At 52.0% G+C, this 23,811-nt stretch overlaps 1 protein-coding gene across 5 annotated transcripts in view; it reads left to right on the top strand.

Annotated features, from left to right (window-relative positions):
• Positions 1-23,811, top strand: part of LOC147236056 (echinoderm microtubule-associated protein-like 6) — a 49,308-nt gene that overhangs the window by 1,386 nt on the left and 24,111 nt on the right. For all 5 annotated transcript variants that reach the window (XM_086163229.1, XM_086163213.1, XM_086163238.1 and 2 more), the window contains exons 2-19: positions 10,227-10,386; positions 12,116-12,214; positions 12,304-12,372; positions 12,464-12,649; positions 12,744-12,879; positions 14,598-14,671; positions 15,493-15,620; positions 15,774-15,911; positions 15,989-16,130; positions 16,946-17,060; positions 17,722-17,931; positions 18,003-18,170; positions 19,033-19,139; positions 20,840-20,958; positions 21,173-21,359; positions 21,711-21,816; positions 22,602-22,695; positions 23,487-23,587. In XM_086163229.1, coding sequence (XP_086019355.1) covers positions 10,227-10,386; positions 12,116-12,214; positions 12,304-12,372; positions 12,464-12,649; positions 12,744-12,879; positions 14,598-14,671; positions 15,493-15,620; positions 15,774-15,911; positions 15,989-16,130; positions 16,946-17,060; positions 17,722-17,931; positions 18,003-18,170; positions 19,033-19,139; positions 20,840-20,958; positions 21,173-21,359; positions 21,711-21,816; positions 22,602-22,695; positions 23,487-23,587 — 2,339 coding nt within the window. The remainder of the gene's footprint in view (positions 1-10,226; positions 10,387-12,115; positions 12,215-12,303; positions 12,373-12,463; positions 12,650-12,743; positions 12,880-14,597; positions 14,672-15,492; positions 15,621-15,773; positions 15,912-15,988; positions 16,131-16,945; positions 17,061-17,721; positions 17,932-18,002; positions 18,171-19,032; positions 19,140-20,839; positions 20,959-21,172; positions 21,360-21,710; positions 21,817-22,601; positions 22,696-23,486; positions 23,588-23,811) is intronic.

Genomic DNA, 23,811 nt, shown 5'->3' with positions numbered 1-23,811 from the left:
TCTTCCATTTGGTCTCAAAGGCAGGTCCTTCAGCCGTGATGGTTTTCATTCTCTGATAGCTGATGTTCTTGTCTGACGGTGGTGAGGTCATGAGCACTTCAGACATCTGTCACTTCGAAGGCTGGAGCTCCTCCGGTAGAATCACAGACAACTGACACTCGAGATTGTTTTTGCTCCTGATGTGAAGCCGGCTGAGCTAAGGCAGTCGCATGGATTCACCCCTCGGAGGTGGGGGTGGGTGGGGGTTACCAGGGAGCTGTTTTTTCGTACGCTTTGGGTTTTTGGACAGGAAGGACAGCTTATTCGTCCCAACAGACAAAAAAAGCTCTATTACCATCCGGCTTTGGTCTTCTGGACATCGCTTGGAAGCAAAACGTGGGTGAAAAAGCTGGAAGTCCTCACAGGTGCTCCTCACCTCTGATGGAACCAGGAGGGAACCTTGGCTGCAGGGGGAACTTCCTCCTCTCTCTCTGGCGCCATGCTATGAGACGTAATGCCCTCAGGAAGACAGGAAGTGTGTGTCAGCCAACCAGGTTTGAGTCCATTTTGCCAGTTACTGACCCTCACCAGACACTCTACATATAGATAGGCTGCCCCCCCCCCCCCACACACACACGCACCTGGCCTGGTCACACACACACAAACACACACACACCCCATCCTGTGAGTTATTGAAGCACTCAGTAAATGTGGACAGTTTATACATCAGGGAAGTGTGACTGAAGAAGCTGGATGCAGCGTGGCTCAGGTCAGGAGCCTTTCATTAATCCGTCAGTGGCGCTGGAGAACCCTGTTCTGACCCTCCAGAGTATTTTCACTCAACCGGTGACTCCGCCCTCTGCTTGAGGTCCCGCCCCCTCTCTCTTTTTGTTTGTTTCCCTCAGCAAAAAGGTTCCCATGACAGTCGGAGGACGTGCATTGTCGGTGACTCCTGAACAGGAGATGCGAGAAGTTCTCCTTGAGAAGAGCGGTGAACATGTGGTGGAGTCGATGCAGGCCGTGGAAGTACAGAAAAAGGTGGAGGCAGTGTTGTTTTGTGGAACCAGACCTGAAGGTGTTGGACCCGGACCTTTGATGGTCACAAGCTGTGCTGCACAGGAGGGACTGGACCAGCTGTCCTTCCCTCTTTGGACAATAGAAGATCACACACACACACACACACACACACACACACACACACACACACGGCTTTCAAACGACATGTCATTAAGCAGAAAGTGCTTGGAGCAAAGGATGAAGTGTGTTTTCATTGGAACGCCTGCATTGGTCCTTTCTTTCCCTGCCTGTCCCACTTCCTGTCCGGTGGCCTACAGGCAGGACTGACCCAACACACACACACACACACACACACACACACACTCACATGCATCCCCTTAGAGGAGGTGTCATTGGCTCCTGTGTTTTCTAGAAACTGTAAAATGCTAATTTTACTTAAAACTGATTGAAGAGTGTGTTTCCTCCTGTTTTGGTCCTCATAAGGGTGGTGGGTCTACTGAGCCACAGTAAACACACCATGTCCCTGCAATGTCGTGAATACCTGGCATGCATGCACGCACACACACACACACACACACACACTCACACACATACACACACAAAGACACGCACTCATCATTACGTGTATTTGCTGTTGTGAACTTCTGCTTGGCTGAGTCTGACCCGGCCCACGGCCGGAGGCCTCAGCTGGAGAGCTGTCAGCAGCATTCAGGAGAAGCTGCCACGATTAGGACCTGGACCCAGGACCTGGACGATTGAGAGCCTCCATGGACCTTCAGCTGCAGGACCTTCCCTTGAAAGGACCCTCAGAGCGCGACCTTTGAAAGTGATGACGCCGTTTCAGCCACAGCGTTTCAGCAACAGCATAGACGCAGAGCCAAAGAAGAGGAAAGGAAGTGAAGACCAGGACGGTGAAGGTTGAAGTCCATATCACTGAAACAATCCACAGAGTAGAAATACAAAATACAAGCGGGATCCAAGGAGGCAGAGGAACGAACGACAACACTTTACTGAACCGGAACCTTGCTGGAAGGATCGTCATGGTAGAAACCTGCGAACCTCCGACGAGAGTGACACCCCGGCCTGGCGTTCGAGGACCTTCTCAGAATAATTCTATCGTGTCCCCTTTTGACTGGAGAGTCCTGGTCTGCCCCTTGCGGGACCTCCTCCGCCACGGTTCAAGTCGGAAGATGCTGGGAAGCTGCAGCATTGGGTTGTGTGTCTGAAGAAAGAAGAAGGAAGTGAACCGAGCTGCCGGGTAGGGGAGGGTTAACCTGTCGGACGTGATGAGAAGACAAACCCCAGATCTGTGTCTGACCCTGAAGAGGTTCATCTCAGCTTCTGCTGGCAGCTCCAGTCACAACGACAAGAACCAGAACACCAACATTTTGTAGCAGTCCTCTGGTTCAGGGTCGAATCACCATGGCAACAGAACCCCTGCTTCTCCTCTAAGCAGCTTCATCACACACACACACACACACACACCAGGAGACTCAGGCTGCAAAGTGTGTATGCATCTCCCAGTGTGAGGCTGAAGCTACCTGGACCAGGCGTTCACCATTGAGCTGAAGGATGGACCTTGTGTTTGGGGTTCAGCGAGCCCTCAGCTGTGAAGCCCCGCAGACATGCTGGTTTGTGCAGATCCTCCATGAGGTGTGAAACGGGTCGGACCCGAAGCCCACCAGAGACGGGCGGGGCAGCGCTCATCCTGAGCGGTGAGGGTCCCGGGGGCTCCCTGGAGGCAAGGAGTCTTCTGGAGCGCAGCTCATTTCCCCTCTGTGCCGCAGCCTTGTCAGCGGACAGGCGGGGCGGCAGTGATGCGTTCACTGTCAAGCCGGACGCCGCCGCCGGCTCTCGGTGCCTCAGTTCCGTGTGAAGCAGTCAGCCATGGCTCGGACGCCTGTGGCGACGTCATGAACCACTTTTTCCTTTCTCCAGCTTTTCAAAGGAGGGTTTTGACATTTTCTGTTATGGGATGGATGAAGTGGAGCGCCGGCCTCCGGCCTCTGTCTCCCCAGCAGGGGGGCACTGGTGGGGCCGTGGGGGCCAGGAGAACCTCTGGTAAATGTCAGGGTTTTTACAAAAATACTAATGATTATCGCCTGTATTTGTAGGTGATAGATTATTTGCAGATGTACTCCTGTCTAGTTCGCATCGAACCATTTTGTGTGTGTGAATCGTCCCCCACCCAAAGCAGTTTGACCCACATTAGCACAGAAGCACCGGAAGGTTAAGACCCGCAGACAAACCTGACTGAGCGTGAAGGTAGATGTCGCGAGGTTCTCCGTCATTTCATGGCTGTTGGAGCCCAAAGTCTCTAATGTGGTGATGATCAGTGAACGAGGAGGAGGAGGAGGAAGAAGAAGAGGAGGAGGAGGAGGAGGAGATGTTTTCTGTTGATCTGACAGCGTGTTAGCGTTGAGGCCTGGTGGCTGTGGATTCACAGCTCAACGCTCTTCATTAAGAGGGTGACTAAGAAATGATCTGTCCGGCGTCCCACTGCCAGTCTGCCCTGCAGCCTGAGATGTTCCCACGATCTGCTGCCACACGCACGCACGCACGCACGCACGCACGCACGCACGCACGCACGCACGCACGCACGCACGCACGCACGCACAGACACAGATGCCTCGGGCTGTTATGTCACTCTCCAGTCTGAAAGAGCTGGAAAGGGCTTGAATCTAAGCTACTTACTATCAGACGAGAAGGAGCCTGGACTCTTGGGGCCTCTCAGAAGAAGGGAGATGGAGACCTTATTCTGGGGTGGCGTCTTCTCCTCAAAGGCCCTGATCAGACCTCTCATCTACTTGTTGTTTAGTTTTTCCTCTCAAGCAATGTTTCCAGGGTGTTTGCTCAGCAAGGCAGCTTTCACGGGCGGTTCTTCCATGGAAGCTCATGAATGGAAGTGTTTCTCAGGTAGTCCTTCAGAGTTTGTGAACCCAAAGCAGACCCTGTGAGGTCCAACCCACAACTTTTCAGATCTGAAACCCAGAGGAAGTTTTTGGTGGTGACCTCCCAAGATGTATCTCCTGCTGCATTTGTAATATGGCATGATAGATCTGAAATGAAGACGCCTCCATGCAGCTTTGCTCCTGCTCCAGATAAACATGTTCGGGTGAAGACAGCTTTGAGCCGTTTCCCTGGGACGAGGACCCGTGACTCGGCAAACCCTCCACGACGGGGTGACCCGTGTCTCTGAAGACCTTCTGCCTTATTTCGTCCGAGTTGATTGTTTAAAACTGAGAGATCAGCATCATCTCTGAGGCGGAGACGAACGTGGATGTAACGAGTCCGGTTTGGATTCATTGAACGTCAAAGGCCGAGTAGACGCTGCCTTCAGCGAGACCGTCTCCGCACCGATGACCTTCGCACCTGCCGTTACTTCCGCCTGCTATCCGCCCTGCCCTGAAGGACGGCGATGGGGAAAAAGCTATTGTTGTGTGATGCAGACGGAGGAGGTTCCTCTTTGTGCAGCTATTTATAGCCTGCCCTGGTTTCTCCAACCGCTATAAATAGACCCGTTCTCGTTCTTCTACCCCAAGATGGTTGACGGGCTTCACAGTCAACCAGAAGAGCCTCGCGCTGGCCCGGCAGGCCTGGCAGGTTGTCTGCTGGGCAGCTTTGAGGAAGCCGAGTGGTTCATCAGTTACCTCTGAGTCACTGGACCTTCAGTCCAGAAGAATCTGGTCTGTCACTCATCTGTGGACAAGTTTCTGACCTGCAGATGTTCAGATGGACTCACAAACAGGAGATAACATTTATAAATTTCATAGAAGAACCTCAGCACATCGCTGGTAGCTTCAGGTGAGGAAGCGGCTAAATTGGGCGACAGCTCGTCCTTCCGAACCTGGAAGACGTTCTCCGCCGTGCCTGTTCCTCAGGGCCGTGGAACCCTGCTGCTCTGCGCTACTCCCGGGTGCCCCATCGGTCCGGTCCTGTGTGTCCACGGCCATCGGACCGGACAGCAGAGGTCTGGACGCCACAGAACTCTGAGTGGCCTGAATGCACCTGTGCTGCTTCCACCACATCACTACCTCAGCCATCCGTATGTCATGGCCTAACTCTGTCTTTCTTATCCTTGTTGGTCCCAGCCCACACACATCCTGCCTATTTTTGTTTTATTTATTTTATTCATTGCTATTGTCACTCTATTTATATTGTCGTTTAGTTCTGGTTGTGTATTTTTCACTCTTACTGTTCCTTTTTTTTTGTCCATTATTATCCCTGATTATGTTGTTGCTGTCTGGTTGGGTCATGGACAGAGAAGGGATAGAGAATATATTGGTAGACGGATGCTGGAATTGGAGCTGCCAGGCAGGAGGTCTGGAGGAAGACCAAAGAGAAGATTTATGGACGTCGTGAGAGAGGATATGAAGGTAGTTGGTGTGAGAGAGGAGGATCCAGAGAAGAGGGTTAGATGGAGAAGGTTGACTCGCTGTGGCGACACCTGATGGGAAAAGCCGAAAGAAGAAGAAGAAGAAGATGTTGTTGCTGTCTATTTATTCATGGTCTTGCTATCTTCTGTCTTCTGTCTCCCTATTTATATTCATATTTACCTTTTTTGACATTATAACGGATACGCTGCTGTGACAAAGGAGTTTTCCCCTATGGGGATCAACAAAGTTCAAGTATTAAACACAGACAGGCGGCCAGAATGACAGAGCGAACGTCTCCCTCCGCCATCCTGTGATGGACAGGCGACCTGTCCAGGTTAAGCCCCGCCTCCTCCCGGTCTGCTGGGATGGCCTGCAGCCCAGAGAGCACAAGCAGGTGAAGGAGTCAAACATCTTTGACTCTGAAGCCGCAGACATTTATCTCTGCTGGAGAATCAGGATCGTCCTCTCCTCATCTCCTCAGAGGTTCTCCAGTGGCGTGTGCATGAAGCTGATGGAGATTATTTGAGGGCTTCAGGCTGGAGGACGGGAAGTAAAGCAGAGGCACTGGAATTTAAAATGAAGTGGAAGGAAGGAGGGAGAGAAGGAAGAGATTGGCTTTTCTCTGGTGGAGGGATTTGGAACTCCAAACACAGAGATTGGAGGGTGATGTTACACACACACACACACACACACACACACATACGCGTGCTCAATGCAAGTTGATTTATTATTCATTTGGCATTTACCATATTCTTTGGAGGATGCACACTCATTCTAACGTAATTGGCATGACCGAAGAAACTGTGTGTGTGTGTGTGTGTGTGTGTGTGTGTGTGTGTGTGTGTGTGTGTGTGTGTGTGTGTGTGTGTGTGTGTGTGTGTGTGTGTGTGTGTGTGTGTGTGTGTGTGTGTGTGTGTCTTGTAAACCAATTAATCCCCATGATGAGTGTTTCCCAGCTCGCCTGCTCTGGTAGATCTTCCCTCTGGCAGCCTCTGAGAAGCTCTGAGTCGTAGCTCTGATCTGCAGAGGAGCGTCCTCAGCCTCTGGCTGGAGAAGATGAATCTTCTCCCTGCCGGGTCACGTCCACCGTCACGTGTTACACCTTTGAACAAACTGCAGGTGAACGTTGAGCGTGTTGAGCCTGTCTAGGAGACAGACAGCCATGATGTCAGCATTCGCTGGCTCCAGGTTCGGGTTGAAGGTTTGACTCCGGCGTCAAAGGGGAATCGAAACTCTTTCAGGGCTTCATATATCAGCTGGTTGAAGAAGGACAGAAACCCAAGAGGGAAGAAACGTAAGAACTTAAGAACACACACAAACACACACACCAGATCCCCTTGAGAAGAATGGCCTCCATATTTCTCCAAAATATGAACCCAATTACCCAGGACGACGTCCAGTCCTCAGAACTCATTCTGGCAACTGGACTTGGTTTCCCTCCTTGAGAAGCATCCTCCTCCTCCTCCTCCTTGTCCTCTGAAAACACCAGACTCAACCATGGAAGAACCTCAGACATTGAGGTTCCACTGGAGAACCTTTTCCTCCGACCCGAATGATGCAGCCTTTTCTCTTATTGGCTCCTGAACTGGTTGATGGTTTCTGCCAAGCTTCTCTGCTTCCAAGTGTTCATAACTTGTCATCAGACTGGCATTTTCTTCCTTCGGTTAGGATTTCTTCACTTTTTTGAAACGTATCACTTGTGAAGTGTCAGTTTCAAATTGACTTACTGCTCGCCTCCCCTGGGCTTCTCTCTCCTCTGAGATGGTGTCCTGCTAACTTTCAAGGAGGCACCAGTTTCCTTTGATTTCCACCCCGGTGGGCTTTCAGGACCTCTTTCCAGCTTCCCGCTCTTCAGTTGGAAGGTCGGCTTCGCTCCCTGATTACTCATCAATCCACTCACTGACGAACTGACTGGATGTAAACTCAGATTCCCTGGCCGTCGGTCAACTGCAGGCTCCACCGTGACGCCTCCTGCATGACGTACCTCCAATCAGCTCCGGGGACACTTTGACCGCCTTGTAATCCAGGTGGCTTCTCATGACAGTTGTTTGGCATCGAGGTGGTCCAAGGCGGTCCAAGGGTGGTCCAAGGGTGGTCCAAGGTGGTCCAAGGCAGTCCAAGGCAGTCCAAGGCTGGTCCAAGGCTGGTCCAAGGCTGGTCCAAGGCTGGTCCAAGGCTGGTCCAAGGGTGGTCCAAGGTGGTCCAAGGCAGTCCAAGGGTGGTCCAAGGCGGTCCAAGGCGGTCCAAGGGTGGTCCAAGGCGGTCCAAGGCGGTCCAAGGCTGGAGGTGTTGTTACACCCATTTGGTTTTGTTTCCATTGATGTTACATTTTCACATCAATGTGTCCCTGGCAACCAGCTGTCCGGCCACTCCCTGAAAACACCACCATTGTGGCAGCTCTATTGCTGCTGGTCCACATCATCTGAGGCCCAGCAGTCCAGGGAACCGGTTTGCACCTCAGTCCTCCTGAACTGGCACATACTCACTGCATTCTGGGTAAAAGCCCTCATTTAAAAGAAAGCGAAGGACACAGCAAGCAGATGGGATCACATTGGTTCACTGAAATCCTGCTCTGACTGACCAGGAAATATGAGTGCAGATGAAAAGGACGTCCCAAGATGTGTGTTTAACTTGGTATATTTACCGCCTGCTCCACGGCAACCCGAGACGGACAATGTGATTAGCTCGTATCCGGGGGCGCCGTGCGGCTCTCACGCCCGCCCACTCCATCCCATCATGCAGGATCAGAGCAGCAGGCGGGGTCCGGCTCACCGTGGGGGTCGTGGATCTGGAAGTACGAAGAATTATGATATTAATAGTAGTAGTTCCTGGTGGGAGGGGGGCAGCATCAGGAGATCATCGTCACATTATGAAACCGCAATGGATGACGTAATAATGTCGTCACCATGACGACAGGGAAGGGGGGATAGATACCTCTCTTTGGTAAACTGCAGTAAAAGCACAATTAAATCCTCAGAAAACAGCAACATTGCATCTCCTACCTGCCGTACTTCTACCTCTGCTGGAGTACTGTGAGTGTATCGAAGGCCTGAAACCCGTCTCAGCTTCTGGTGGATGTACACACACAGCTTTAATATGGCAGACGTTTGGATGTGGTTTGAATGTTTATCATCCCTGTGTGTGTGTGTGTGCGTGTGTGTGTGTCTGTTTGGGTTTCCTGGTGATTGAAAATGTCAAGTCTGAAATCCAATTCTCTGCTGAGAGTTTCTTTGGTAAGAACAGTAAAACATACAGCTGAAGTTTGTGTGAGCTGGGAGGTTCTTCACTGCTGCAGGACAATCTGGAGGTGGAGTCCACTTTCAGTCTGCAGACAAAACCCTGACAATCTTCAGAACCCTAATTACCTTCACAACCAAGGTGATATCAATAATTGGCAATAAGTTTGTCAACTGATTGATGGATTGATTGCTCAGTGTCCTCTGTTGATCCTTCTTTCCCGCTACATATTTGTTAAACACACACACACCTTTGCTCTGTGCTGGAAGAAAACAATTCCAGTGTAAATGAAGTCATGAAGAAATCATGAATCATTCAGCAGAGGTGTGTGTGTGTGTGTGTGTGTGTGTGTGTGTGTGTGTGTGTGTGTGTGTGTGTGTGTGCGCGTGCATGTGTGCAGGTGTTCATATTGTGATGCTTGACCTTGACTTTACAGTTGTCATGCTCAATCTCTAGCGCCTGTGCCCTTGGCAATGTGGTCGTCAAGGCAACCACAGCAACTGCCGGGCTCATTGGCTGGCAGGTTAAGGAGGAGAGTCGATTTTGAACTCTGTGTTTGTGTGTGTGTGTGTGTGTGTGTGTGTGTGTGTGTGTTTGGGCAGACAGCATCTTTGAGATCAATAGGCCTTTGTAGCCGACACACTGGTTCTATTTCTGTCTTCTTTCTTTTTGTTTGGACAGTTTTCATGTTTTAAACACAATTCTGTCAGATGTGTGAAAAATCATCTCACACACACACACACACTCATACACCTACTTATGAACACACACACACCTACCTACCACTGAACACACACACAAAACAGTATGCTTTGCTTCACATGACTGTTCTTTATAACCTGGGAAACAGGAAGATGATTGGATGGACAATTATTGTTATTGAGAGAAAACACACACACACACACACACACTCTGAGTTGAAGCATGAGAATCATTGCATGATGATTGAAGTGGTTCTAGATGGTGTTGATAATGATGCCATTAAGCACTGAGTATTTATAGCCACCTTTGAACACACACATTGACCTGTGAGGAGCGACGTGTGTGTGTGTGTGTGTGTGTGTGTGTGTGCGTGTGTGTGTGTGTGTGTGTGTGTGTGTGTGCGTGTGCGTGTGCGTGTGCGTGTGTGTGTGGAAACAGACTTCTCATTTTTGCTTCTGTCTCTGCCTCTGACCCCTGGCCCTCCTGAGCCCATCTGGCTCTTCTCCACTGGGTTCTTTCTTCCTTATGTGTTTCCTGCAAATTCAACTGCTAAAAGCCTGATTCTGGTCGCCAGACTCCTTTTCACGTAGCATGACTGAGTGGCCGGGTGCCAAGCAGGCCGCGTAACTGTGACTTACTGCTCTTTTTCTGAAAATAATGGCTGGCAGGCGCCCTAAGACAGGAGGTCCAGGAACCAGCAGGGGGCCCTCGCTGAAAGAGGAGGTAGTCCTTGCAGTCACCTGGACCCCCTGGAGGGATCCAGCACCCCAAACAAAACAAAAGCAGAATGCTGTTTTTTTTTTCCTGCTCTGAAAACAAAATTAAACATGAAGTCCAGAGGCGTCATGATCTTGACAAAAGTTCTGTCGTGAACAAAGGTGAAGTATTTGCTGGTTTCTTTCGTCTCTCCTCCAGCCTGGCCTTGCACCCGGAGCGCTCCCTGGTGGCCACGGGTCAGGTGGGCAAGGATCCGTACGTGTGTGTGTGGGACTCCTTCACCATCCAGACGGTGTCCATGCTGCGTGACGGACACACGCACGGCATCGCCTGCCTCGCCTTCAGTGCGGACGGACAGGTGAGCTCCAGGATGGAGGCAGAACATCCATGTTTGTTTGACTGCAGACAGTAACCCTGAAGGGTGCAGTTGCTGATTGTCACTGCAGCTTTGCATGAGCCTGACCCCCTGTGACACCGTGAAAGTTCATATTCTATGTATGGGACGTTGGCGTGCCTGGCTAAGGTCTGCTAGCAGGCTTATTGCCAATGGCAGGCAAACCTTTTTAAAGCCACGGTAACGGGCGAAGAGTGTTTCTATCCGAAGTGATTCAAAACCGGACGTGACATTCTGATTTGCCCCGCTGTCCACCGTCTTGGTTTTGGTTGTTCAGTTGCTCATGGAGCTCTTGCTTTTTCTTGTCGGATGTCATTCGAGTCCTCAGAGGCAGGGAAAGAAGGACTTCAAGTTCCTGTTTCTGAAGCCAGAGCTCGAATGGCGTCCGGTCGCGTCTTTCCAAGAGCAGTGGATCCATAATAGCGATAGCAACACGGTGATAGCATCAAAGTGATAGCAAAATTGTGATAGCATCATAGAAAGCTCTGCCATTATTCTTCACTTTGCAATACATATATTGATACATTTCAGTTTTTATGCAATTAGATCTCATTCATCTTTTCACCTCAGCACTGTTAATTGTATCTGCGTGCACTTTACACTTTAATGCTTATTGTTTAACGTACAGTCATCCCTGTTTAATGAGCACTATGTTGTATCACAGTGATACAAACAAATCTCAGGATTATAATCATAAACAACACGTCTTGTTTTTTCCCAAACTGATTAGCTCATCAAAGCCTTTCCATCAGGTCACTTGAATTTTGCTGCATTTTAGCAACGACAGAAAGCTGAGACCATTGAAAGTGAGAAGAGATGTCTTCAGACGAAACTCTGTGAGGTTGAGGGAGGCCATCAGGAGATGTTTCCTCTCCAGGCTGCACTGGTGCCGGCCGCCTCTCGGCTCGACAGCGAACAAAGCACCTGCTGGATTGGAGACGTTACCGCAGTCGCTTGAAGGTTTAGCCGAGGAAACCTGCTTATTCCTTCAGAAGGTGTGACCTTCACGTGCACAGCCGCTCCCCCTCTAGTGTCTCGTCATCTCGTGCAGAAAGCCGCCAGGTGCGTCTTCATCATCTCCCCTGTCCTGACCCTCCTCCACCGTGTAGGTTTATCCGGGGCGCCTCGGAGACCCAGCCCCGCCAGTCAGCCCGGCGTGAGGGGGAGCAGAAACGGCCCTGAGCGGGCGGATTCTCCTCACCTCAGGAAGAAAGAGCGTGTTAGATCGCGATCGGGTCCTTCCTTCACGCCACATTCCAACCCTATGATAAGAAGAGGCCGTGGTGCGTTCGGGGGTTGGTCAACACACGGAAAACAAAGCAAAGCTACAGTTTCCTCCTGAAACCCCAAACCTCTGACGTCAGGCCGGACCGGGACGTTATCGTGGTGATGAGGGAGCTTCCATGAAACTGCTCTCTTTTGGATGACAACGTGTCCCGGTAACATTTAAAGTTCCTCGTGCTGCGCCGAGGCGGGACGAGCTCAGGCATGAGAGCAAAGTGAGGAGTAATGAACCGATGAGTGGATTTGGTTGGTTCAACCACAATTGGCTAACGAATCCTCTCCCCCGTGCCCGCTGGGATCCCCGGGATGGGTCCGGTCCGGTCCAGGTCCGGTCCAGGTCCGGTCCAGGTCTGGTCCAGGTCCAGTCCAGGTCCAGAGGAGATGTGCTGATGTTCATGTTGTGTTGCAGCGGTTGGCGTCAGTCGGCCTGGATGCCAAGAACACGGTGTGTATCTGGGAGTGGAAGAGAGGGAGGATCCTGGCCACAGCCACCGGACACTCGGACCGGGTCAGCACAATGTGTGTGTGTATTTGTGTGTGTGTGTGTGTGTGTGTGTGTGTGTGTGTGTGTGTTTTAACAGCTCCACCGTCCTGCAGATCTTTGACGTCTGCTGGGACCCGTTCCAGCAGAACCGCCTGGTGAGCTGCGGGGTCAAACACATCAAGGTGCGTGGTGCCGGAGTCCATCTCCACCTGCTCAGGAGAAACGAGATGGTTGTTGTTACCAGGGTAACAGCAGCCCCCCTACTCTCTGCAGTTCTGGTCTCTGTGTGGGAACGCTCTCACGCCCAAAAGGGGCGTCTTCGGGAAGATGGGTGACCTGCAGACCATCCTGTGTGTGGCGGCGGCGAAGGATGACATCACGTACTCGGGCGCGCTCAATGGGGACATCTACGTGTGGACGGGCCTGAACCTGACCAGGACGGTCCAGGCCGCCCATGGGGTGAGCCCGCACCCACACAGGAACCCCGTCACCGCTGCCAGTCTGCCTCCCTCATCTGTGTGTGTGTGTGTGTGTGTGTGTGTGTGGCACAAAGGCGGGGATCTTCAGCATGTACTCCTGCGAGGAGGGCTTTGCCACCGGAGGCAGGGACGGCTGCGTCCGTCTGTGGGACGTGGACTTCAAGCCCATCACCAAGATCGACCTGCGGGAGGCCGAGCAGGGATATAAGGGTAGGAGAGCCCAGGTCCTCCATCTCCTTTCCTTGAGGAAACATCTGGATAGACGGGTGTCCAATCTGCTCCTTCTCTGTCTTCGGGGCGAGACCTCCTTCATGACAAGGTGTAAATGTCAGTTATTGCCCGCGCTGAAGGTCCAGCTGAAGGCAGATGTCCTAAATGTGAGAAGGCCATGGGTGAGCGCGAAGGTTGGGGCTCTTCTGCCCCTTCACTTCTTAATGTCACTCCTCAGCAGGAGCCGGGGATGAAGTCCTGTCTGGGAAGAATTAAACAAGTGTCCCTTTTCCTTTCCCCTCATTATAAAGTTGTCGAACAGAACTTTGCCCCCTTTCTTCTCAGTCAATCTGATGGCCGCGTTCAAGGCAGCTGAAGGTGAATGTTCTTCACCTCCCAATGGCCACCAGCGCAACTGAGGAATATAGGTGGCAAGGTTGAACCCTCCAAGGATGCAATCCTCTTCTGAAGGTACCTTCAGCAGGATCAAGGAAGCAAGTCAGGTCAGGTCAGCTCAGGGGAGCAGATGGACCTGTGATGATTCGCTCTCCGCAACGTGGCCGTTCATTTGTTGAAAGTAGTAGTCTGTTTTTGTGTCAGATGTCCGAGCCAGCATCTGAAGAGTGTGCTTCAGGCTGAGTTTCGGGTTCCTGACTCTTCAGGAGCCCGCCGCCAGTACTTATGCTGTGCTTTTGGGCAGGAAGTAGCAGGTCAGGAGGTGGACGGTATGAAATGACAATGAGTGAGTAGCCGCTAAAGAAAAGTGGAGATGTTTCAAAGAGCAAATGACAAGGTGAAGGTCAGCAGTTTGACCCCCCCCACTGGTTCCCTCTGGTCTGAAGGCACGACTGTCACCATTGGCTTTTCTAAATCCACATCTTCTCTCTGGCCTTATGTCTTCATGTCAGAGGATTTACTGCAGGTCATGGACCACAGCTGAGTCCCTGACCTGCAGCTACTAGACCACGTAGGAGTTTCCTTCAGCCAGCAGGTAGACTTTTATCTCAAACATACATAGGTTTCCTCCAAACAAGCAAGAATCCTTGTGATCTGGAAACACTCTGCTAGCTGTCCTGCTACCATGCTAACATAAGCTGCTCGTTAGCTGGTTTTCCTTGTGATAGGAAACACTCTGCTAGCTTTCTGGCTAACACGCTAACCTTAGCCATTGTACTCGTGTTCAGGAAGCACTCAGCTAACCTTTCTGCTAGCATTAGCTATTCGTGTGCCGACCTCCTCCCTGACCACGCCCCTCGGGCTGAGTGACGAGCAGGCAACCCAGAAGAATGCCTGACCTTCTAGGAGGTTTGGTCTTTTGGTTTCAAAGAGGAAGGACAAGTTTGGGTCAACCCTTTGAATCCTACCACTCGTGTCCATTTCACTCCTCCAGCTATTCCTTCCATCTCCTGCTGTTTTCTGCATTTTGTCCTCCAGAGGGTTCTTCTCCTCCTTCTCGCCCCCTTTTTACCATGTCAACAGTTTCAGTCGTTACTCCTCTTCACAACCATTTATTTTCCACCTCTTACACATCTCTGTTCATGTTGTCCATGTCCTTCCCCTCCTCCTCCGCCCTGTCAGCCGTTTGCTCTCTCGTTCCTCCTGAGTGCTTCTCTAGTCTTCTCTCTTCTCTTTCTTCAGATGTTTGACAGTTTTCTCCGCTTTCTGTCAGAGGCTCAGGTCTTCACTGTGCAGACCTTCTCATCCTCCTCCTCCTCCAGGTCTATCTATCCGTAGCGTTTGCTGGCGGGCCGACCGAATCCTGGCAGGAACACAAGACAGCGAGATCTTTGAGGTGAGAAGAAAAGAATTCAGGTCAAAAACAAAACCCACCCTCCTGGTGCTCCTCCCCGCTGAGGCGATCTCCTCTTTTTAGGAAGCACCTCAAACACTGCGCGAAGGCTGAGATGGATGAATGTGCTCGGCCGAGCCCGGTCCCTGTCGCTCAGGGTCCAATGTGATCAAACACGCCTCTTAAATGAGATGGATCTTTCCTTTCCCTTCCTTTTATTTTCTGTTCTTCCCTTTCCTTTTTTTCTTTTCTTTTCCCTGATGTGGTCAGACAGCCTCCAGTAGAAGATGTACCCATGGAGATCATGAGCTCCGATCATTATTTAACCTATCGGTTAAATATTGGTCAGATGCTGTTTTGAGTCCTCGGGGAACCGGAAAGACCACCTATAAAATCTGGGTGGTCTGCAGTGGGCTTCTCCTGCCCCTCCAACATGAGGAGGGTCTGTGATGGCTTCGCTGAAGGTTGTGATTTTCTGGTGTTTCCAGAGAAGCAGAAGGCTCATCTGGTCCATTGGTGGAAGTTAGCGTCGGTCTCACAGCCTGTAAGTCCATCACACCTCACAGGTGGCAAGTGAGAAGGTCCACTACCAGGATTTCTTCGAACATTTGGGTGAATCACATGATGTGATGGTCCCAGGCGGGGCTTCTTTTCTGACAGTGACATAAGTGAATTCTTCAAGGACATCCCACTGATGGAAGGGACCTTCTGAGACCGTCCTCGTACCTGCTATCGTCCCATCGCGATGGAACGGCTTCATTCTCAGGGCTGTCGAAGACCCTGGTGCTCAGAGTGATGAAGAGCTGCTCTGTGTTTGTGAGCAGGTGATGGTGAGGGACCGGGACAAACCTCTGCTCGTCATGCAGGGACACAGCGAGGGGGAGCTGTGGGCCCTGGACCTTCACCCCAAGAAGCCCCTGGCCGTCACCGGGAGCGACGACCGCTCCGTCAGGTGGGGTGGAGCTTCTACTGAGGACCAGGAGGAGGCCGGGCCAGCATGGTGTTTGATCCCCTGTGTTTGTGTGTGTTTGTGTGTTTGTGTGTGTGTGTGTGTGTGTGTGTGTGTGTGTGTGTGTGTGTGTGTGTGTGTGTGTGTGTGTGTCAGACTGTGGAGCCTGGTGGACCATGCCCTGATAGCTCGCTGTAACATGGAGGAGGCAGTGCGGAGCGTGGCCTTCAGCGTGGACGGAGCCCAGTTGGCTCTGGGCATGAAGGACGGCTCCTTCACCGTACTGAGAGTCAGGTGATGCACACACACACACACACACACTTTTCTTCGTCCTGTAACACAGCGTGACCGGAGACCCTCCTCCCCCTCAGAGATATGACGGAGGTGGTCCACATCAAGGACAGGAAGGAGGTGATACACGAGATGAAGTTCTCCCCAGATGGTTCCTACCTGGCTGTGGGCTCCAATGACGGCCTGGTGGACATCTACGCCGTCAGCCAGAGATACAAGAAGGTCCTTCCCAACCCCACAGCACTGCCCGGCTCTGGTGGATGTGTGTGTGTGACAGTAGAGTGTGTGTTTCCACTGTGGTTCTGCTCCGTTCCTAAATGGAGACCCGTTATCTTTGCATGGATCTCTTTCACATGATGAGGTGTTGCTAAGATGAGGCGTCAGGCACGTGCGTGCACACACACGCACACACACAACCATGAACGCACACACAACGGGCATTTGTGTTTCTTACAAAGGAACAAAGAACGTCTAGGAAGTGATGATGACAGATATCACTTCAACAAGCAGGTCCTCCAAACATTCACTTCTTCAAAGATCTGCTCCTGCCCTGTGAGATCTTCTCTAGCCCTTTAACACTTTTTCCTGCCCTGTAAGATCTTCCTCAGCACTCGAAGATCTTCTGCCCTGCAACACCTTCTCTAGCCCCATGAGACCATCTCCAGCCCTGTAAGCCCTTCTCCTGCCCCGTAAGACCATCTCCAGCCCTCTTAAGACATTCCTCGGCCCTCTTAGACCTTCTCTGGCCCTCTTAGATGTTCTCCTGGACCTTAAGACCTTCTGCTGCCCTCTTAAGACATTCATCGGCCCTCTTAGACCTTCTCTGGCCCTGTTAGACCTTCTCCTGCCATGTAAGACCTTCTCCTGCCCTCTTAGCGCTGCTTACATGACGAGGTACTTCTGCTGTCCAGATCTTCTACAAACAATACAATTGTACTTTATAAGGTCTGAGTTGGGGTTGCTGGTGACCTTTGACCCCAGGAGGGTCCCGCCAAGGAAACCTGTGGAGGATTGAGTATGTGGTGTCCTCTGTGCAGGTGGGGGAGTGCAGCAAATCCACCAGCTTTATCACTCACCTGGACTGGACTGTGGACAGCAAAGTCCTGCAGAGCAACGATGGAGCTGGAGAACGTCTGTTCTACCGGATGCCCAGTGAGTCCTTCAGGCCCTCATCGGGTCCATGTGAGAAGATTCTCACCCTCAGCTTCACAGACCCCTGGCAGGCAGAGGCCCTGGACTCAGCTCAGGAGATGGAAGGAGGACTCGGTCAGGACATGGAGCTGTGGAGCTCCAGCCTCAAACATCCGCACCTACGTTTACCTCACAGCAGAGGAGAGCTGGGGCCGAGCAGCTGTCCATCTCTTCAGCGCCGCAACATATAACATACATGCTTAAACACTTACCTGTTACACAACATACACGGTTTTGAAAAACTAACATATAACACATACTTGTTATATAACTTACACGCTTTTAAACATATAACACACACATGTTTAATAACTTACACGCTTTTAAACATATAACACGCACGTGTTTAATAACTTGCATGCTTTTAAACATATAACACATACATGTTTTAAACACTCACACGTTACATAACACGTGTTTTAAACACAAACAAGTAATGTAACAGAAAGGCATTTAAAATACTAACATATAAGGTATACCGTGTATTCAGGCCGTGGTTCTGGACACTGAGGCCATGTGTCCGTGGTCCAGCTCGGCAGCTGACCGGGCTTCTGACGGGGTTTTATTCCTTCACCCGTTCTTCCTTCTTTTCCAAATGGGTCTTTCCTTTGTCCTATTGCAGTGGGGAAGGTCCTCGGCAAGGAGGAGGTCAAAGGTCAGCGCTGGGCGTCCTGGAGCGGGGTGCTGGGGTCGGAGGTCAGCGGCATCTGGCCCAAATACTCGGACGTGAGCGACATTAACGCCGTGGACGCCAACCTTGCCGCCGCTGTGCTGGTCGCCGGGGACGATCGCGGCCTGGTGAAGCTCTACCGCTTCCCCTGCCTCAGGAAAGGTCCTCCTTACCTTCTCTTCTCCCTCCTTCGTCCGCTCGCCGGCCACCTATAACACCGGTCTCCTCCACAGGAGCGAAGTTCAAGAAGTACGTGGGTCACTCGGCCCACGTGACCAACGTCCGCTGGTCCCACGACCTGCAGTGGGTGCTGACCACCGGGGGGGCCGACCACGCCCTCTTCCAGTGGAGATTTCTGCCCCAGGATGCTGTGGACGCGGGGGGCGACGGCAACGTTCTCGGTAGGAGGACGGAGAGGGCGGCTGGAGAGAGGAGAACATGAGGAGAATATGGGAGGAAGTAGGAAGGGGAGGGGAAGGAGGAGGAGGAGAAGAAGGGGGAGATGGAGGATGAGGGAGGAGAAGGAGCAGAAGACGGAGCGGGTGAACGAGCAGGATGTGACTCAGGCCAAGGGTCGTCTTAGCAGGAGAAGTTGAGCTGGAGGAGGAGGAGAACCTGAGGAGCATCACAAGGAGCACTACTAACCTGGTTCAACAGTCCAACCCTGCTGACCTCCAGTTCTGGACCTTCCTCATCCACTGCCCTGGTTCCAGAGGTTCCAGTAGAAATAGTAGTAGCAGCAGTAGTTGTACTGGTAGCAGTAGTGGTTTTGGTGGTGGTCCCTGGGATGGAGCAGCTCCAGCCAGCAGATATTGAGCTCCTTGTCTGAACTGCATCTCCCAGGACACTTTGTCAGGCGCTCCTTCTCAACCCACACAAATTGCTTCACCTCCTGCTCACCTGTTACTCAGCTGCTCTGCACCTTGTTTGGTTTGAACAGGTGATAAAACAAAGTCTAACTGTGATGAGATGGTGGACAAGGTCAGGAGGTGGTCATGGTCAGGTGATGGATCAGGTCAGGTGGTGGACCAGCTGCCTGCAGCCTCCTGGCAGGCGGTGAAGGTCGCGTGTTTTCTGATGTCATCGAGAGCATTTCAGGGTTGTTCTTGAAAGTTCTCTGTTGGACCTTCCTCCCAGGTTTGTTAAGGGGCTTTTTATCGGTATGTTCTAGCTGGCGCAACAGAGTGAGCGTCCATGTCCGTCAGCCTCAGAGGATCAGAGGAGGAGATCTGATGTTCTCTAACAGCAGCGTGTCCCCTGCAGACAGCCACGGAGACTCCAACAGTGAGGAATCGGACAGCGACGTGTCTGACGTCCCAGAGCTGGACTCCGACATCGAGCAGGAGACACAGATCAACTACGACAGACAGGTGAGCGGAGCCGGGAGACGCTTCTCCACCTGATGAGAGCTTTCAGGAGAGCGTTTCCCTGGAGCCTCCTTTCCAGACGCTCCTTCTTCACCATGGAAACACTAGAACACACCTTATCTCCTCTACCAGCTGCTGCCTGGGGAGCGTTGCTCTGACAACCAACCACTGGTGTGTGTGTGTGTGTGTGTGTGTGTGTGTGTGTGTGTGTGTGTGTGTGTGTGTGTGTGTGTGTGTGTGTGTGTGTGTGTGTGTGTCACTGGCTGTGAGTTAAATTGGAAAGTGAGGAGAACATGGATGGTCACCCCCTCCATGGTTGTCGTTCTCTCTCCTTCCAGACTCCTCTCCCTTCTCTTCTCCACTGTCCCTCCTTCTTTCTCTTCTTGCATTCCTTCTTTATTTTCTAGATGCTCCCCAGCTCCTCTGACCACATATTTGCTTTGCATAGACAGAAGGTCTCTGGCTCCTGGTCAGTGATGTAAGACCACCTTCACGCTGTGGGGGTGGATGAGTGAGACTGAAGTGATGAACACGTCTGGCGAAGGTTGGCTTTAAGCTGCACCTGCTGTGCTTCCTTCATCCACGACCTTCTGTGTCTGTCAGGAAGTCCAACAGCGTTGCAGGGTGTCCCCGACACCTCAGAAACATGAAGTGCTTCCGCTGAAGAGGAGAAGGACTCGGTGGAACGTCGCTGGTCTAAAGCCCTGAGAGGCTCTCCGGGGCTCGGCCTCCATCTCCGAGGCAGGCCGAGGTGCTGCCGGTGACACTGTGGAGGACCAGCTGCAGTGGGACCTCTGTCTGCAGCGGCAGCCATGGTCCGACATAAGCTCGATCCAGCCTGTAGACGCCCGGACCTCTGAAGATCCTCCACCTCTCAGTTCCTTGTAGGGATGCGGCCTGTGAAGATCGGAGTGAAGGTGCTGACGAAGCTCTGGAGAAGGAACACATCACACTCGCTTTCTCAGGAGAAGGAAGTCACACCCACACCGGCTGCTGCCGCGGAGCTGCTTCTTCTGTTCCGGACGGCAGAATCTGCACCTCAGCAGCAGAGAAGCAGCCTGATCCCCTGAAGGTCTCGTTCATGAGCAGCCCGGTGGTGATCTCCTTGGGCGAGATTGGAGGTCGAGCTTCTCCGACCCTGAAGCGTCGCTACTTCCTTCAGTCCATCACCGTTGCTCAGACGGAAACATAAGATTTAAAAATCCTCAGGCAAGTCTGAGATGATCCAAGATGGTACAACAACCAACTGGAGATAACATGGAGCCTCCTCACTGTCAAGACGGAGGCGAAAGGTCTGCGTGGAAGACTAGACCAATACCAACATTCACCTTCACCGAGCTCTGCAGCAAGTGGGAAGCCAACGGTGTTTCTTCTAACTGATGTGATTCAACGCAGCAGAGCCCCTGTACTGAGTCAGGATCATTTCCCATGGGGCAGGAAACCCCCATCAGATCCTCTCAGATGAGATGTCCCTCAGAGATGCTCCTCTCAGGGTCGGCTGACTCCTCGCTCACTCCAGGATTCAGTCCCAGAGCAGAATCTTCTCCGTGTTTGTGTTGATGTTGCTGTGAAAGGACTGAGAAGAAGCCAAACGTCCGGCTGGAGATGTTGAGATCAGTTCACTGGCCAGAATATCAAGCAACTTCTGAAAACTTCCTCAAGAGAACTTCTATGACTGTGTGTCTGTCTGTCTGTCTGTTCAGGTCTACAAGGAGGACCTGCCTCAGCTGCGGCACCAAAGCAGGGAGATGAAGCACCAAGTGGGTTCCCTGAAGAGGCAGAGAGGTCCAGAGCAGGGCCTCATGCTGCAGTTTGTCCACGGGTAACTCCTCCACCTTCACCTCAACGCTCACCTCTACCTCCATTACCACCTTCACCACCAGGGCCATCTCAACCACCACCTTCACCACCACCACCATCACCTCCAGCGTCACCTCAGTCAAGACACAGACACACACGCACAGACTGGCTGAAGCTGATGGACAATCTCTTCCTGGATGGTTTACTCCAACTGCTGTGTGTGTCTGTGTGTGAAGTTACCGTGGCTACGACTGCAGGAACAACCTCCTGTACACCCAGAGCGGCGAGGTGCTGTACCATGTGGCGGCGGTGGGCGTGGTCTACAGCCGGCAGCTGCACAGCCAGCGCTTCTACCTCGGCCACGATGACGACATCCTGAGCCTCAGCATCCACCCGCTGAAGGACTACGCTGCTACTGGACAGGTGTGCGCGCATGCACACACACACACACACACACACAGCTTAACGTTTTGGTCAGAAAGGCACGGAGATGTGAAGGCATCTTGGCAGTCATGTGGTCCCAGTGTTGGAGAAGGATCTCCTCTGCAGGCCCAGGAGTGGAATGTTGCAGTGGGGCTCTGGGCAGGACCTTCTCCATGGAGACAGTGGAGATGGTCTGTGGCTGTAGCCACTGAAGATCACACACTCTAAATGTGAATGCCGAAGTAAATGCATTAACTCTGTGTGTGTGTATGTGTGTGTGTGTGTGTGTGTGTGTGTGTGTGTGTGTGTGTGTGTGTGTGTGTGTGTGTGTGTGTGTGTGTGTGTGTGTAGGTGGGGAGGGACCCAGCCATCCATGTGTGGGACATCCAGACCCTGAAGTGTCTCTCCCTGCTGAGAGGGTTCCACCAGAGAGGAGTGTGTGCCCTGGACTTCTCAGGTAGCTGCTCACTTCAGCTTCAGCTACACCTGCCAGTCCATTAACTTCACCATTAGCATGTTCAGGACCATTAGCATTCTCCGATAGGACTGTTGACTGCACCTGCCATTGCCATTTCCTGCCGTGGTTCATCGGCCAGATCAACTCCAGAACTTCTGTTTGGATGAGAAATGAAAAAATAAGCCTCTGATTCTGAAAAATGAAGGAAAATGCCTCCAGTCCAGGTCGGGATAGGAAAGAGCAGGTGAGGTCAGGTGAAGTTTGGTGAGGCCTGGTCAGGTGAAGTCGGGTCAGGTCAGAGCTTATGTTCCTTGCATTAACCCGGAGAGAGGTAGAATACGGTTGAACATCACGGTTGGGTGTCAAGGAGCTCCAAGGGTTCAGAACTCAAACAGATAGACCCTGTAGCCCAATGTCTAGATGTCTTGGCGTTTAAAGTGTCCATGCACTTGGGGAAGCTCTGGCAGTCTCTGCCGGTGGCAGGCTGTGGTATGAAGCTCCGGTCAAGTCTTGAGGTTGAGGATGAAGCACCTTTTTGGACTTTGTCTCGGTCTCAGGTCTGATAGTTATTCAGCTGTAGAAAGTTATGGTATCAGAGGTCTGCTGGTGAAGGTCTGGAGCATCAGCATGGCTGCCGTAAATGCTGATAATGAGGCACTGTGGTTTACTGTGGAAACCCAACCACACAGATCTGGGGTGAAGCACTGAAACCTGCAAGAACATTGTGCTGGTAGAGCAATAGACTTTCCAAAACTGCCGCTGACACAATGCCTCCCTCCACCCAGCGGACGGAAGGACTCTGGTGTCGGTGGGCGTGGACGACGGACACTCCATCGTGGTCTGGGACTGGAAGCGAGGAGAGAAACTGGCCACCGCAAGGTAAGGTCTCTTTAAGGGTGACACCCAAGAAGGTCCACCTCCCACTGCACTCATACTCAAGCACTGTACTTCCTGCACCTGTTCCTACTACTGGTGGTGGTAATCCTACGCGGTACACTGAAGGTCTTCTCCCCGGCAGTGGTAGAAGGACAGCTGGTCCACCCATCACAACCGCTAACACAGAATCTTGAACTTTGGAAAGTTCCACCTCTGACTGGTGCTTTTGGACCGAATAAAGAGCCTGGTTCCCTCGCAGTTCCTTGTTGGTTTATCCACAGTTCCTTCCTTTGGTCAAAGTCCTCACATGTGTCTTTGGTTGTCCATCATTTCATCACAACGCAAGAAACATCAAAGATCGCAGTTCTTCCTCCTCCTCAGGTGGACCCTCAGAGGCCACCACAGGTGATCACCTGCTCAGTCGGTATCAAAGCTGCTCATGAAGGTGTTAGTAGGAACTGGTTTCATTGCCACTAAGAGTCAGGTGTCAGTAGGTGCATCCACATGCTCAGATTCTCCTCGGTTCTCGTCCCCACCCAAGTCTTGCCTGTGTCGCTGCTTTGAGAGCTTTGGGTTTCTATCTCACGTTGAACTTCGGCGTTCCACCAAAGCAAGAGTCCGATTGGACCCCAGCATTGGAAAGGTAATGACAGATACTCGAGTACACGAGTTCCTGCTCTGGCCGACGCAGTGCAGCAGCGCTTAGTGCCAGGTGTCTTTCCTCTAGATGTTTCACCACTGAAAGATCTAAGTCCTAATGGCACTGGTCTCACTGTGTCCTCTCCGCCCTGCAGGGGCCACAAGGAGAAGATCTTTGTGCTGAGGTGTCATCCCCTGCTCATGGACAAGATGGTGACCGTGGGAATCAAACACATCAAGTTCTGGCAGCTCGCAGGTAAAACGGAGGAGCAGGAGAATGGAAGACCAGGTGAATCCTGGAGGGACGTGGGGGGTTGGCTCTTGCCTAATAGCAAGAAGGTTCCTGGTTCTGTACCACGGCTTGCGCGGGTTCTCTCAGGGTTCTCCAAACTCCTTCAAACACCTGCAGAAGGTATACCGAAGATCAAAATTGGTGCCAATGGGTGACTCTTCATGTGGCCTATGGATTGACAGGCGGTT

Source organism: Fistularia commersonii, chromosome 2 (assembly GCF_037954325.1).
Source record: "Fistularia commersonii isolate RoL2024-O1a breed Wild chromosome 2, RoL_Fcom_v1.0, whole genome shotgun sequence".
Classification (NCBI taxonomy): Eukaryota; Metazoa; Chordata; class Actinopteri; order Syngnathiformes; family Fistulariidae; genus Fistularia; species Fistularia commersonii.
The sequence above is the reverse complement of the archived record's forward strand: the minus strand, read 5'-3'. Positions and strand labels throughout refer to the sequence as shown.